The sequence below is a fragment of the Culex quinquefasciatus genome, chromosome 2 (assembly GCF_015732765.1).
Source record: "Culex quinquefasciatus strain JHB chromosome 2, VPISU_Cqui_1.0_pri_paternal, whole genome shotgun sequence".
Taxonomy (NCBI): domain Eukaryota; kingdom Metazoa; phylum Arthropoda; class Insecta; order Diptera; family Culicidae; genus Culex; species Culex quinquefasciatus.
In genome coordinates, this window is record NC_051862.1 from 22,843,597 (window position 1) to 22,858,420 (window position 14,824).

Below are 14,824 nucleotides of genomic sequence, written 5' to 3' on the forward strand. Positions count from 1 at the left end.
TGAACGTGATCGAAGTCTTCAAGATGACGAGACACAACAAGGACATCAAGTATCGTGATCAACTGTACCTGGTTCATCTCGAGAAATGGTCGACAACGTCGTCCGAGCTGAAAGCAGTTCGGGCAATTTTCAACATCACCGACACCGTGACGTGACGCAATGTTCGAACTGTTTGCAGTTTGGGCATGGTGGAAGGAACTGTTTCATCAAGAGTCGTTGTGCAACCTGCGGAGGTGAGCACAAAACTCAAGCTTGTGAAACAATCAACGAGAACATCGAAGCGAAATGCTTCAATTGCGGCGGCGACCATTCGACCAAGAATCGGAGCTGCCCAAAACGTGCTGAGTTTGTAAAAATTCGGCAGCAAGCGACGACGAGGCACCAACCAAATCGTCGCAAAACACCACCAGCATACACGGACGTGGATTTTCCTGCTTTGGCGTCACCTGCAGGAGCGGGATCTGTTCGAGTGGTTCCAAATCTGCAGCCATTGCCGTTGAGTCACCGGCAAAAAGTTGCAGAGAACACAACACCTCCAGGCTTCAGTCAGCAACCGAGGGAAAACCAACCAACATCAACGGGTGAAGGCAGTTGTGACCTGTTTTCACCACAAGAACTCCTGAACATTTTCATCGAGATGACAACAACACTGCGTGGTTGCAAAACTCGCCAGGAACAAGTAAGAACTCTTGGAGCATTCATCTTAAAATACAGTTCGTAGTTTACTCGTTCTAGTGATTTTGAATATTTCAATGAATTTATTTTTTTAGTTTTAAGTTAGGATTAGTTGTTAAAGTCATTTTTTTTTTCTTTTTTACCCAAATGTATTCGATTCAATGCAATAATGTAAAACAATTTGAAGTAAATAAAATAAATGTGATCAGTTAATAATAAAACGGAAAATACAACAAAGATGAAGAGCATTAGGCCATACCACTTAGCATGTAAAAGAAATGTAATTATTGAATATTCAATAAAGACACATTTAAAAAAAAAATTGGACGAGCTTGACAGCGGTGTTTTTTATTTGTTTTCGTTGTTTTCTTCTTTGTCCTTTCGTCCGCGTCAGAAGTTATGGTTTCAAGAAAATGGCCGCCATTGCAGAGACCTGATAATTTGAGATCCGAAAAAAACCAGCCAAACATTTGAAAAAGTCGTATGAAAACTTAATGTGGCGATTTGTCCGAGTCTGACACAAAGAGGCTATGTGTGAAAATATTTTTATCGGATTTATTGTGGGTTTAGCTGGTAGCTGGATTTTCTGGCACTCACGGTCATTGGAAACGGTCGTGGATAGACCTAGGGGTTCCCAATTGGAGTGAAAAAGTTCAATTTATAGAAAAATTATGTATTAAAATTTTGATTTTTAATCACTTCTCCGACATCAGGAATAATTGGGTACTAAAGCCCTATGCCAATTTTTATGTACAACGGTAAATAACACGATTAAAAACCATTTCTGATCACTTTTTTTCATTTTAATGCAATTTTTTTTTTTGACAAGACAACATTTTTTCGATGGATCAACTATGGACCCCTTGGAACGACCTGTCAAGTAGAAGCTTTTCTGTCAAAAAGGACCGCGAGTTTAATTTTTCAAAATTGATTTAAAAATCCATTTTAAGCTCTTTATGGTCGTACAAAGGGTCATTGTACTCAGAAAAATAAGCTCCTACTTGACAGCTCGTTCAAAGGGGACCATAGTTGATCCATCGAAAAAATGTTGTATTGTCAAAAAAAAATTGCATTAAAATGAAAAAAAGTGATCAGAAATGGTTTTTAATCGTGTTTTTTACCGTTGTACATAAAAATTGAGATACACTCAAACCCCGATGGTTTGACACCAACTGTTGTCAAACGAACGGGGTCACTTTTTAGTTTGACACCCTTTTTACATGGAGTTCACGTACACTACCAAACGTTTGTTTTGATAGTGTCCGTGAGCGCCGTGTAAAAAGTGACAGTTCATCACTTTTTAGTTTGACTTTGACCAACCAACGGGGTACAAACTAAAAAAGTGTCAAACGAAAAAGTGACCAACCACCGGTGGTTGAGTGTAGGGCTTTAGTACCCAATTGACATAGGGCTTTAGTACCCAATTTTAACCGCTTTTTGTCTTTGTTCTGTGCCAGCGCGCGACATTTCGCGGGCTAACTTCACCCACTTTGACATTTCGCTTCATTTCTGCTCGGGTCACCGCCAGAACTGTCAGATTGCTCTGGAAGCGAAATAAATCAATCGTCGCGGTCGCGTTGTTGGTGTCGTTTGTTGTTTCAAAATTTATTGTGATAAGAGTTTATCAGTTTTTTTCTTCGATTCTCCGCGCAATACACCGAAAATCGCTCCCAAAATAGTAGCCGCCTTATCGCCGAAGTGATTGTAATTGAAACCGGCCATTCGCAACGGCAGGTAAGTCCCGAAACAAAGCCCACAGAAAAGTTCCATTCGTAATCGGCATTTTCCTTCAGCTTTTGAATGTCTTTTCTGTCTTTTACAGCAGTGCAGCTGTGTGCGCGGAAGTGTCCCACGGCAGTAGGCCAGGCCCCGTCAGTCAGTCAGCCGCGAGACGTCAAAACGGAAAGTGAAAACCTCTGAACAAAAAAAAACGAAGCTCGCAAAGACGGGTTGAACACTTGGCAGAGCGAAAAAATCAATTTCGGAAGCAGCAGCAGCAGCCGCCGCGCGCTAAGCCAAATTTCCCGTGACGATGGCGAAGTACTACGAGAGCACGACCACGTTCAACTACCCCTGGGAACAGGTTACGCAGTGCTTCTGGAATCGATACCCGAACCCGTTCAGGTGAGTGGAAAAGAACCCGCCGATCCGGATCCACACAGCGAAGAGAAATGGGAGCAAAGGTCGCGCTGGGAGTGTGGTTGTGTGTTGGCCGCAAGGCCAACTCGCGGGGAACAGTGATGCACTTTTGGGATCTTGGCCGGCATGTGAAGTCAAGTCGCGCGATTCACACGATGTTAAAATATAAATAAAACGCCCAGCGCAGCGTGGACGAACACGAAAATTATGTAATTTTCAAGTGTGGAAGTGTGTCTGCCGGTGTGGCGTCGAGTGACGGGTGGGTGGTCTTATCATTGGGTTAAGTTCTTTAAAATTTTATGCAATTATCAAATCCATCAAATATTTTCCATCATCAAATAATAATATGGTTTAACATAAAATTTTAAAAAATCATTCTTTGGTCAAACATTGCAGCATCAACTCTAAACCAAATTAGTACGTGAAGACTGACGAGTACACCAACAAACCTCTTCCTAAATTGTGTAAAGAAATGTATCGAATGATTGTGTTTGTAGATGAGCCGGCTCATGTGGATCAAGTTTTATTTGCTGTATCATGATTATCACCAAAAGATGTGTCTAATCTGTTTGAAGAATTAAAAAAATTTCGGTGATTGTTTGTGCAGTTTTCACACGTGCAAATATAAAGCAAATGTCGGGAATTTTTGCTTGATGAGGAAAGTCATGTTGGTAGGATAATAGTTAACACCTGGTTGTCCTACATCAAAAATTTAACTCAGTTTTTGCAAATGCATTCCTCTTTTCAGAGAAAAGTGATGCAATGGAATTATTTTAATAAAATACAAAGCACTTTTTTTAAAGGTCAGTTTGACGTATCACAAAATAAAGTCGATCCACGCCCACCTTTTCGCCGAACTGGCATGACAAAAGTTTGATAAAGTTTGATAGGGGCAGGGAAGAGAATGGACCACTAGGGTGGAATTTAGTTATATGGGAAAATAAAAAATGAAAAAAAAATCCAGCCAGCAACACATTTTTCGTGTCCCTTTTAGGGTCCCAAACAACCCCCAAAAATTTGGGAGCGAATGGTTGAGCCCACGATTGGCGCAATGGAATGAAATTTGTATGGAAATTACCTGGGTGCAGAATAGTGGTTCGCAAAGCGGCCTCAATTTAGAACTATCAAAGTGGAACTAATTTACTGTTCGCAAAATGCTACCAAGAAGTGGCAAGTATTGTGATCGATCTATAATTTATTTTGTTTTGTCATCACGTGGAAAACAAAAAAGGCCCCTTTTGGCTTCCCATCGTTTAGTCCACGAAGAAAAAGAGCGCAAAGCACTTAATTTTTCAGCAAAAATTTTAATATCAACAGATCCAAAATGTTTCAAAACAATTCACTTAAGCAGCAACAAATATGTCACGTTTGAGCTTGAACATAGCCTTCTACATTGTTTATATTTACAGCTGTAGTGCAGCTGTATTAGTGGGGAGCAGTGGGGAGCTTTCGAAAATCACGTTACGCAGTCTGTCTTTTCAGCACCCTGGAAATTACCATGGGGAAACTAGCATTTTCACACTTTTGAATTTACAAAATTCACGTTTTATTATTTTATAAATAAAACTAACACCGTAGAAGTTTAGCCCTGGATGTCCTGAACAACTCTCTCTAAGAAAGTATGGTGCTAATGTGCTTCATAAAAAAGGTACAAAGTTTTCAAAAGAATTGTATTGAAATAATCAGTGAAACTCACATTTTCTGCCAACATTGCCAAAGAATCCATGGAATACAAAACAGACATGATTGTTCTTATATTTTGATGAACCTTACTTATTTCGCTTGACTTGGCAGTGTTGGCAAAAAGTATGATTTTTACCAAGTATTTCGAAATGTCTCTCTTGGACGCTCTGTAACTTTTGCTAGAAGCATTTTGGCACCATACTGTCTTAGGGAGAGTTGTTCAGGACATCTAGGGCTATAGTTCTACGGTGTTAGTTTCATGAAAAAATAAAACATGAATTTTGTAAACTTTAAAATATGAAAACGCATGTTTCCCCATATTAACATCCCAAAGCATAAGCCTACTAAACTGAATTTATTCATTAATTTGTACGTTTTTGTAACGTCAAAACCAGCTGTCAATCAAAAGCGATTTCCGATCACGTGGTTTCAAGTTTTTGACAGCTGTCAGTCTTTCCTTGTAATTAGCCCTATTTACCAAAATCATGAAAAAAATGCTAATCTTTGTAGAAAAATATTTTCTTATCTCAAAACCATGCACGCAGAAAAATATTTTGTAGAATCAGCCTGTATGAGGTTTGATTCAACAAAATGTTTTGTTGAATATAATCAACAAAATTTTTGCATTGAATCAACTCTCCAATTTTGTTATTTCAAATCGAGGCATTTCGTCGTTTCAAAGCCGCTTTTTTGTTGACTCAACCAGGCCTGCAAAATGTTTCCAACCCAGCGTACACATGAAGCAAACCAAAATGTCAGTCCACTGCTAGCATCTGACTGTAAGCCTACTGTGTCCGTTCAACCACTGCCGCCTGACTCGTGCCGGTCGGCTGCTGGAGAATGAGAGACGTGAAAAAATGAGCTACACTCACTCAATTCGTGTCGTATGACTGACTCGTAAAATCCTCTTTAAACACTATTTTGACTATTTTTAAACAATTGAATTGTTCTAGACTGTGCAAAACACTTAAAACAACCATAACTTATATTCAAAATTACATTTCCACGCATAAATACCAACTTTTTATGTAAAAACTTCTTTCGTTATGTGTGTGCGTGCAACGTCGAATGAGCGTTGGTCGACTACTGCCTCGCATTGCAGCTGCTCAGTGAGCTAGGGCACTCACGACTGAGTCGGGTTTGTTTATGTCACGGTTTTGCGGTTCAGTGAATGGATCTCAAAAATTCGTGTCAGCGTCGCCGATTTTCGCGTCAGGACCCCTGACATTTTCAGCTCTGGACTCAACCCTCACCTTTGTTGACCAAAATTTGACAGAAAGCGCATTCAAATCAGAATTTTGTTGAATCAACGTTGGTTTCGTTGTGGAAACAACTCAAGATTTTTATCAAATTAAGGTTAGTCATTGAATTGAATCAACAAAATGTTGAATTGGAATAAAAATTGAATTTTATTTATGTTTGCATTTTTTATTTATTGAAAATTTCAAATAATTTCCATCTGTTCCTTCAAGTGTTGCAGCAAAATTTGCCCGTGAAACCATGAGCCATTTCACTGTTCTGGAACCGCACACCGCCGCCTCTGAGTGAACCGACAAGTTTGTTTGTCTCCCCGCGTTGAGCGGCCATGTTGGCACTGGCTTCCGGATCGGAGTTCTGTTTTCCGCAGAGGTCTGTAAGGATGAAAAAGGCGTCAGAAAGAGACATTTTGGTAGAATTCTAAGGCACTTACCAAGCATGTCCCGTCAAAGATTAAGATCTTGGGGAATTCCAATGAATTTGGGTTGGTTCTCCATCTTGCAAGTGCACGCTAAGGAACTTCTCGTGGTGGCAGTTTTGGTATCTGAATGGTCGGGTTTTAGTCGGCCTGATTCTGGGTGGCTTGGAAATCAACCCGAATCTCGAGCACAACCTTTTCGTATTCCGTGAATCGCTCAGATAAACAGGCCACGGATCCATTTGTGCAACCTCGCTGCACGGAACGGAAAAAAAAATCGATCAGCCCACTGAGAAAAGTCAACATTTTGACAGATAGCGGGCACGTGTAAACCACCAAAATTTTCATTTAAATCAAAAAACAAAGCCAAGTTGATTCAACACCGTTGTGGGTTGAATCAAATAAAAAAAATGTTTTTGATTCCAAAAGAGTTTGACAAAATACAGCAAGTAATTTCAACAACAAATCGTCAAGTCAAAACAACAAAATATTTTTTTGATTCAAACCAGATTGATTTTTCTGCGTGCACAAACTTCTTAAGCGCTTAACCCTCTAACGCCCATGGTTACTCCAGAGCACCACTAAATTTTGGATTCAAAATTAAATTTCTCTGCAACCATTCATTTTTTCAAGCTGCTTCAACTTGCATTAGTTTATATAGAATGTTAAACAATAACCATTAAAATTTCGTCCAATTTGGTTGATCCAATTACGAGTAATGTGGAAAAACGTAAAAAATCTCGATTTTGTTCTGGGTGGGAAGGGGTTAACAACGACACAATAAATCGATTAAACCTAGGATTAGACTAATTTGTTCAACTTTTTAAAATTTGCTTAATCCAGTCATACATGTTAAATTTTCAATGCTTTCACTAAGGATATATTTTCAAAAAATCATTAAAACTAATTTTTGCCTTCCTCACCTCACTGAGGAAAGGCTATAAAATCACTCGAAAAATGAACTTCTTAAATATGCCTCGTAGACCCACCTTCACGTATACATATCGACTCAGAATCAAATTCTGAGCAAATGTCTGTGTGTGTGGATGGACGTAGATTTTTTTCTCACTCACTTTTCTCAGAACTGGCTTGACCGATTTTGTCCGGATCTGTGTTGTTAGATCCGTCTACAGGTCCCATAGGTCATATTTTCTTACCATTATGGTTAGTAAAGTACTTCAAAAGTCATGCTAATTTTTTTTTTTTTTGACTTTTTTGATTTTGACTAAAGTTTGCAAGATTGTAAAAAGGGTGGTTTTTGTAAGAAAATCTGACAACCCTATCAAAAGTTATTAGAACTTAAGTGTTATTTATACGCTTTTTGGAGGCCGGATCTCAGATATTTTGATGAAAACGTTGTCCGGATCTATCATGCGACCTATCTTTGGACCTTTTCAACAAGCACGAATTGGATTGGAGATCTGACTACCCTATCATAAGTTGTAAGTACATAATTGCCCTGCAATATAAAGGTCTAACTACCCCACACAGCAAAAAATTGTGTAATTTTGGAAGGTGTAATTTTAGAAGGTTGAATATTGCCTCTTTTAAGATGTAATTTTACATCAATTAAGACTGAAAAAAGGACATTACACAAGAATAGTGGTAAAATTACACATTTTTTCGGACATAAAAGATGTACCCTTTCTCAGATGTAATATTACCATGATTTTTTTCTGTGAATCTATTGGTATGAATAATGAGTCAAATTAATAAAACACTGAAAACATCGCATTTTTGTGTCTATTTTGGATAGCACCCTTTAAATGTGAGGAAGGCACCAACCACGTAAGGGTGGATTAAGTAACTTTTTTATAATTATAAATACCCATGTTTTTTTTTTTTACAGATACCGTATTTTTATTAAAATACTCAAATTTTCATAATTTGTTATAGTGTTTTTTTAAATATTTTGCAATATGGATTGTTTGCGCATGCAGGTTCAAAAGGTTCAGATTGTAGATTTGTATCAGTTCAGTTAGATCTAGCACTACAGAATAATTCTAAGCATCTCCAAATGAGTTCTAGGCATTGTTATAGAATTTCCCGCTAGAACTACCAGCTTTGGTCACAAGAACCTTCTCGAGAAGTGGCCATTGCTCCTCGAGACACAGTACAGAACAGATCAGACAGAACAGAACCGTCCTGTTCTGAAATACAGCTCAAGATGTAGAAAGTTACAGTTTCTTGTCTATTTACCGTCCAGTACAGTTCAATAAGCCGTCAGAAACCGAGAGCAATAAAGTTTTGATTACAATTTCTGTGCATTAGTTTAACCCGCGAGTTTCAGTTCTGTCCAGATCCGATTATGCCACGAATCAAGCACCAGTCGCTCTTATGTGCGTTAACATGGATTTTAAACGAAGAATAATTAATCACCGTTTTTCTCATTTTTTTTTTTGAAATACGATATTTTGTGAAAATTTGAGTTTTTATTGAACAAAACTTTAATAAAGTGAAGAATCATATAAAATTTCATTATTTTCAACCCTTATTGCAAATTATGATAATTTGAGTTTTTTTGAAAATACGTTATTTTGTTAAACTTTGAAGTATTTTACAAAAAAAACTCAAATAAAGTAAAAATGCATACACATATCGGCTTTGTTTCATACAAATATGGGTAAACTATAAAAATTTGCGTACGTTACGGTATTTTGTTATTATTTTTTTTTTTGTGAGTATTTATACTTTGAAACCTACTATACCAAACGGATTCGTTAATTCGAATGGAACTGCCTTCCAAGCAGCGAATTCTAATTCGCTAGGTGGAACGACTGACAGCTGTCAAAAGCACGAACCCACATGCTAAGAAATTGACGAAGCAATGTAAACATTAGTTTGATAACTCAATAATTTCACTAAAATATGGTTGCCAAAACAAAATTTCAGCAAAAGAAACGTCTAATTATTTTGCTGAAAATTCAGTAATTTTCTTGTGGCAGTTGACCACATCATTTGCTGAAGATTCAGCAATCATTGCTGGTATTTCAGCTTTCATAATTTGATTTTGCTTATCATTAAAAATACTGTTATTAATTCATTTATTTCATCAATCGTCCAAACTTTAAAAAAATACAGCACATTATTCTTAGGGTAAATTCTCGTATGTTTGGCAGGTTAAGCTCTCGCTCCTAACTCCATCCAATTCGCTGATTTTCACTATTTAGGGCATCTCCAGCGCTGGGGTGCAAATCAAATTTGCACCCGGCTCATGAATACCGAGATCAAATTTGCCACCTTGAAAAAACTCCGTCATCCCCACCGCTAGGGTAGCAAATTTGCCACCGAAACAAGCCCACCGCGGGGGGCAAAAATGGGTTTTTATCATTTTTTGCTCTCGTTTACCTTCAAAATCAATAATTATGTGTTGATTCATGCCTAGAAATGCTAAAAGTTTATTAAACTTTTTAATCCTATTGAAAATTTCAAAGAATTTCATTTTTCGAAAATGTCGAAAGTTAAACCATTTGCTACCCGATTTGATTCCCTGTTAGTTTGCTCTCGAGTTTGCCCCCGAGTCTCCCACCGCGCGTAGCAAAGCAGGTATCAAATTTGATCTCAAGTTCATCTGTAGAAGAAAAATATGTGTCGGTACCTGTCGGGTACTCATTTTCTGATACCCGACAAGTACCGGCAAGCCGGGGGCAAAGTTTTGAATGCGTGTTTCGGAGATTTTTGTATGGCTGCTCTTGTGGGTGATTCGAAAATTCAAAAATTCAAAAATTCAAAAATTCAAAAATTCAAAAATTCAAAAATTCAAAAATTCAAAAATTCAAAAATTCAAAAATTCAAAAATTCAAAAATTCAAAAATTGAAAAATTCAAAAATTCAAAAATGTAAAAATTTAAAAATTCAAAAATTCAAAAATTTAAAAATTCAAATCTCAAAAATTCAAAAATTGAAAAATTCAAAAATTCAAAAAAAATCAAAAATTTAAAAAATTCAGAAATTCAAAAATTTAAAAATTCAAAAAAATCAAAAATTTAAAAAATTCAGAAATTCAAAAATTAAAAAAATTCAAGAATTCAAAAATTCAAAAATTCAAAAATTCAAAAATTTAAAAATTCAAAAATTCAAAATTCAATTCAATTCAATCATTCAACAATTCAATAATTCAATAATTCAATAATTTAATAATTCAATAATTCAATAATTCAATAATTCAATAATTCAATAATTCAATAATTCAATAATTCAATAATTCAATAATTCAATAATTCAATAATTCAACAATTCAATAATTCAATAATTCAATAATTCAATAATTCAATAATTCAATAATTCAATAATTCAATAATTCAATAATTCAATAATTCAATAATTCAATAATTCAATAATTCAATAATTCAATAATTCAATAATTCAATAATTCAATAATTCAATAATTCAATAATTCAATATGTATGTATGTATGTATGTATGATCCCCATACCCGCAGGCAACTTGGTCCTGGAACACATGTGAGCGCTAGGTGAACAATTCGATCATCTTTTACTCCGTCATCTGTACACCCACGTGCATAAGTTTTTTTGCACGAATTTTAGTGCTACAAATACCAGCGCATAGAACAAAATGGTTTCCCGCTTCCCTCCCCAAGCGCCGGAAATTTGTAGCGGGTGTAGGGACACTTTGCATAGACGCCCTTGTTCCCATCACGTCACTGAGGGTATGGAGCGACGAGAAATTAATAAGCATGCCCCCCCAGTCGAACCTTCATTAGAGAAGCAGGCAATCCACAACTCACAGCGAACGACCAAGGGAACACCCTACCGCGTATTTAGTGGAAATTGGCGTAGTTAGTCTTGATTGGCATGAGTGAATGTTAGCGTATAAGTGAAAGTTTTTTTTTGTATTATAACAAGAACGGGCTCACCAAATTATGTATCTTCAATACCAGCTTCATCTTCAGTATCAGGAGTGGTCCAATTTGATTAACTTGAGATCCGTCGACAAACTTGAAACAGCCAGATGGTTGATGATTCGAATTTCCGCCGAGTTTGAAAACGTCACGACGGGACCCATTGGTTGTCCGAAGAAACGCACCGGATGAAGATCACCATCCGCCGATGAGTTGCTACCAGGAAACGTTGTCGTTGAAATCCGGAAAGCAGCTCAATTTTTTGCAACAGGCTTGGAAAATCCAGAAAGATGTGCTCCTGAAGTCACGCTGGAAACCACCGCCAGGACGCCTTTTCCGCAACCACCACATTCTCCACTGGATATCGGCAGAAATAACGGCAATTTTTCGCACTTTTTGAAACGAAGTTGTAGGAGGAGAAATTGACAGCGAATTTTTTTTTTCGATCCGTACAAACGCGAGGCTTACTTCGATCTCTTCAATAATTCAATAATTCAATAATTCAATAATTCAATAATTCAATAATTCAATATTTCAATTATTCAATAATTCAATAATTCAATAATTCAATAATTCAATAATTCAATCATTCAATAATTCAATAATTCAATAATTCAATAATTCAATAATTCAATAATTCAATAATTCAATAATTCAATAATTCAATAATTCAATAATTCAATAATTCAATAATTCAATAATTCAATAATTCATAATTCAATAATTCAATAATTAAATAATTCAAAAATTCAATAATTCAAAAATTCCAAAATTCAATAATTGAATAATTTAAAAATTTAAAAACTTAAAAATTCAAAAATTCTTTTTTGAAATTTTTGAAATTTTTAAAATTTTTGAAATTTTTAAAGTGTTTGAAATTTTTGAAATTTTTGAAATTTTTGAAATGTTTGAAATTTTTGAAATGTTTGAAATTTTTGAAATTTTTGAAATTTTTGAAATTTTTGAAATTTTTGAAATTTTTGAAATTTTTGAAATTTTTGAAATTTTGAAATTTTGAAATTTTGAAATTTTGAAATTTATAAAATTTTGAAATTTTGAAATTTTGAAATTTTGAAATTTTGAAATTTTGAAATTTTGAAATTTTGAAATTTTTAAATTTTTAAATTTTTAAATTTTTAAATTTTTAAATTTTTAAATTTTTAAATTTTTAAATTTTTAAAAATTTTTAAATATTTTAAATTTTTAAAATTTTTTAAATTTTTTAAATTTTTTAAAATTTTTAAAATTTTTAAATTTTTTAAATTTTTTAAAAGTTTTTAAATTTTTAAATTTTTAAAAATTATTTAAAATTTTAAATTTTTAAAAAATTTTAAATTTTTTAAATTTTAAAATTTTTAAAAATTTTAAATTTTTTTAAATTTTTAAAAATTTTAAATTTTTTTAAATTTTTAAAAATTTTAATTTTTTTTAAATTTTTAATATTTTTAAATTTTTAAAATTTTTAAATTTAAAAAAAAAATATTTTTTTTAAATTTTTTAGATTTTATAATTTTTTTTCTGTGCTTGATTGGATTTTTCCGTGCATAACTCCATTTGAAGGGGTAGCAAACAGACTGAATACCGGGTAGCAAAGTGAAATCCCGAAGAACTGAGAGCAAATTTGCTACCGCGACAGCTACCGCGATGGGGTTGACGTCGGGTGCAAATTAGCTTTGCTTCGATGTTTGCACCCAGCGCTGGAGATGCACTTAAACAACTAATTTTGCAAAACTTTTTATAGAAACTTGCTTGCTCACTTCTTATTGAGCTATTTATCACTCGATTTCAGTTGAAAACGCTTTTAATTAGCTTTAATTGAATGTCAAAGTTCTGACCTGCCAACATTAGAGGCACGCTGGAATTAGATGCTGTTCCCCTACCTTTGTTTCTAAAGATCACAATACAAAATTCAAAAAATACAACAAATTTGAAACCCTGGGTGCCGGTCAGCGGGAATTGGATTGGACTGCCCACACACAAGAAAAAAGTGATTATTGATATAAAGAACAAAAATTATAACTGACATGTTTTCTTTCATTCACTCCACAGCTCCCACGTCCTCTCCGAGGACACCGTCTGCCGCGAGATCCGCGACGGCCAGCTCCACTCGAAGCGCCTTCTGAGCAAGACGAACCGCGTGCCCAAGTGGGGCGAACGTTTCTTCAAGGCCCAGTCGGTCTGCATCCTCGAGGAGTCGGTGGTCGACCCGAAGGAGCGCACCCTCGTCACGTACACGCGCAACATTGGCTTCAACAAGATCATGGTGAGTTGTCTGTGTTGGTTGTAATTGCACCCGATGTTGCAATCTGGGACGCGAGCGCTCGAATTAGAAATGAATCGGGGTTTTCTCTCTCTCTCTCTCTCTCGTGAATTGCAGAGCGTCGTTGAGAAGGTCACGTACCGCAGCGTGCCGGACCAGCCGGGCAAAACGATCGCGACGCGGTCGGCGTGGATCGACTCGTCCGTGTTTGGCTTCTCCACGGCGATCCGGGCGTTCGGGTTGGACCGGTTCAAGAAGAACTGCCTGAAGACGGTCAACGGGTTCAACTACGTGCTGCAGAACATGTTTCCGGCGACGCACGCCGCCGCGATGGTTCACAACCAGCAGCAGCAGCAGCAGCACCAGACCAAGGCGCAGAAAATTAAGGAAGCTGCGAAGCACGCCTCGGAACAGGTCAAGGCCCAGGCCGAACAGCTGGTGCAAAATTTGTCCGTGAAAGGTTGAACCAAGCCGCCTTAGGGGGAACAAGACACCGGAAACTGAAACGTCCCTCTAACAGACACACAGACACAGACACGCTTTACCCCGAAGAATTCCGACAATTGTTGAACAATTCCCCGTTTCCTCTTGGCTTTGAGAGCGGCAATAATTGTTAAATAACCAAATCAGCACCATCTTACGAAAATGCTCTCGAGCTTAAGAAAATTTAAAAAGTTCCCGTTTTTCCAACCAATTTCCTAGTACAAGTAGCGGTCACTTAACTAATCGAAACCATTTGGCGCAACAGATGCAAACAGGGCGGATGCAGTATTTGCGGGACGAAGTAGAAGAAGTAACTTTGTGGGAGTGTAAAGAAAGCTTGAGCATCATTCCATGCCGGTTAAACAGTAAATTTGCTTAAACACTTTTTAAAATAACAAGCGAAGCAAAGGAGAGAATGCAGAAAAAGACAGGACCCGAACGGAGGGAGGGGAGGATAAGGAGAAAATCAATAAGTTAAGTTTAAATAGTGATAAACCAGCTTAATGAACACACACAGAAGATTATGATTTTGAGAGTTGACATCGGCGTCGTCGTCCTAATCGGAGTCAGCTTGAGGGGGGCGATGCGATGCAATGTTACAGTTTTACTAGATATTAGAGCTGATAGTTAGTGTGGTTCATGGCCCTTGGAAATGCAAAAATGTCAGCTAGACCGTTGCATTGTTGATAAAATCATTGTTCTATGTCTACAGAAGCTCTCCTGAAATTTTCAGCCAATTTGGTTCAGGATTCATTGAAGCTCTTTAGCATTTAAGTTTGTATGCGATTTTCATAGAGAATCTTCACCTTTTACATTTTCTGACCGCAAAATCATCTACTGAACCAAAATGTCTGAAACCTTAGATATATATCAAAAATAATATGGGGAACAATTGTCTAGAACACCCCAAGTTGATCTAAGCCGAACTGACTTAGTTATAAGTGGATTAAGTGAAGGTGTCGATGTTGTATTTTCCAAAGGGCCTCTTTCTCCAAATTTTCACCTGATGGCTCACTTTGATCGATGGCAAATCGTTTGACAACTTGTT

At 36.4% G+C, this 14,824-nt stretch overlaps 1 protein-coding gene across 3 annotated transcripts; it reads left to right on the plus strand.

The window, feature by feature from the left end:
- The first annotated feature begins 2,223 nt into the window (after positions 1-2,223).
- On the plus strand, positions 2,224-14,242 carry LOC6040384 (protein preli-like). 3 transcript variants are annotated; one of them, XM_038251294.1, is made up of 4 exons: positions 2,224-2,409; positions 2,469-2,799; positions 13,083-13,296; positions 13,411-14,242. In XM_038251294.1, the coding sequence occupies exons 2-4, from the start codon at positions 2,708-2,710 to the stop codon at positions 13,756-13,758; spliced, it is 654 nt and encodes a 217-aa protein (XP_038107222.1). In that variant the 5' UTR covers positions 2,224-2,409; positions 2,469-2,707; the 3' UTR covers positions 13,759-14,242. The 3 variants fall into 3 exon arrangements, with proteins under 3 accessions (XP_038107222.1, XP_038107221.1, XP_038107223.1); XM_038251293.1 differs by having other exon boundaries at positions 2,498-2,799; XM_038251295.1 differs by having other exon boundaries at positions 2,501-2,799.
- The last annotated feature ends 582 nt before the right edge of the window (positions 14,243-14,824 follow it).

What these genes read in the sequence shown, in the direction of transcription:
- LOC6040384 (XM_038251294.1), top strand. Translation starts at nt 2,708, where the DNA reads ATGGCGAAGTACTACGAGAGCACGACCACGTTCAACTACCCCTGGGAA. An exon ending in CGATACCCGAACCCGTTCAG is followed by an intron (nt 2,800 to 13,082) that starts GTGAGTGGAAAA and finishes TTCACTCCACAG; the next exon opens with CTCCCACGTCCTCTCCGAGG. An exon ending in TTGGCTTCAACAAGATCATG is followed by an intron (nt 13,297 to 13,410) that starts GTGAGTTGTCTG and finishes CGTGAATTGCAG; the next exon opens with AGCGTCGTTGAGAAGGTCAC.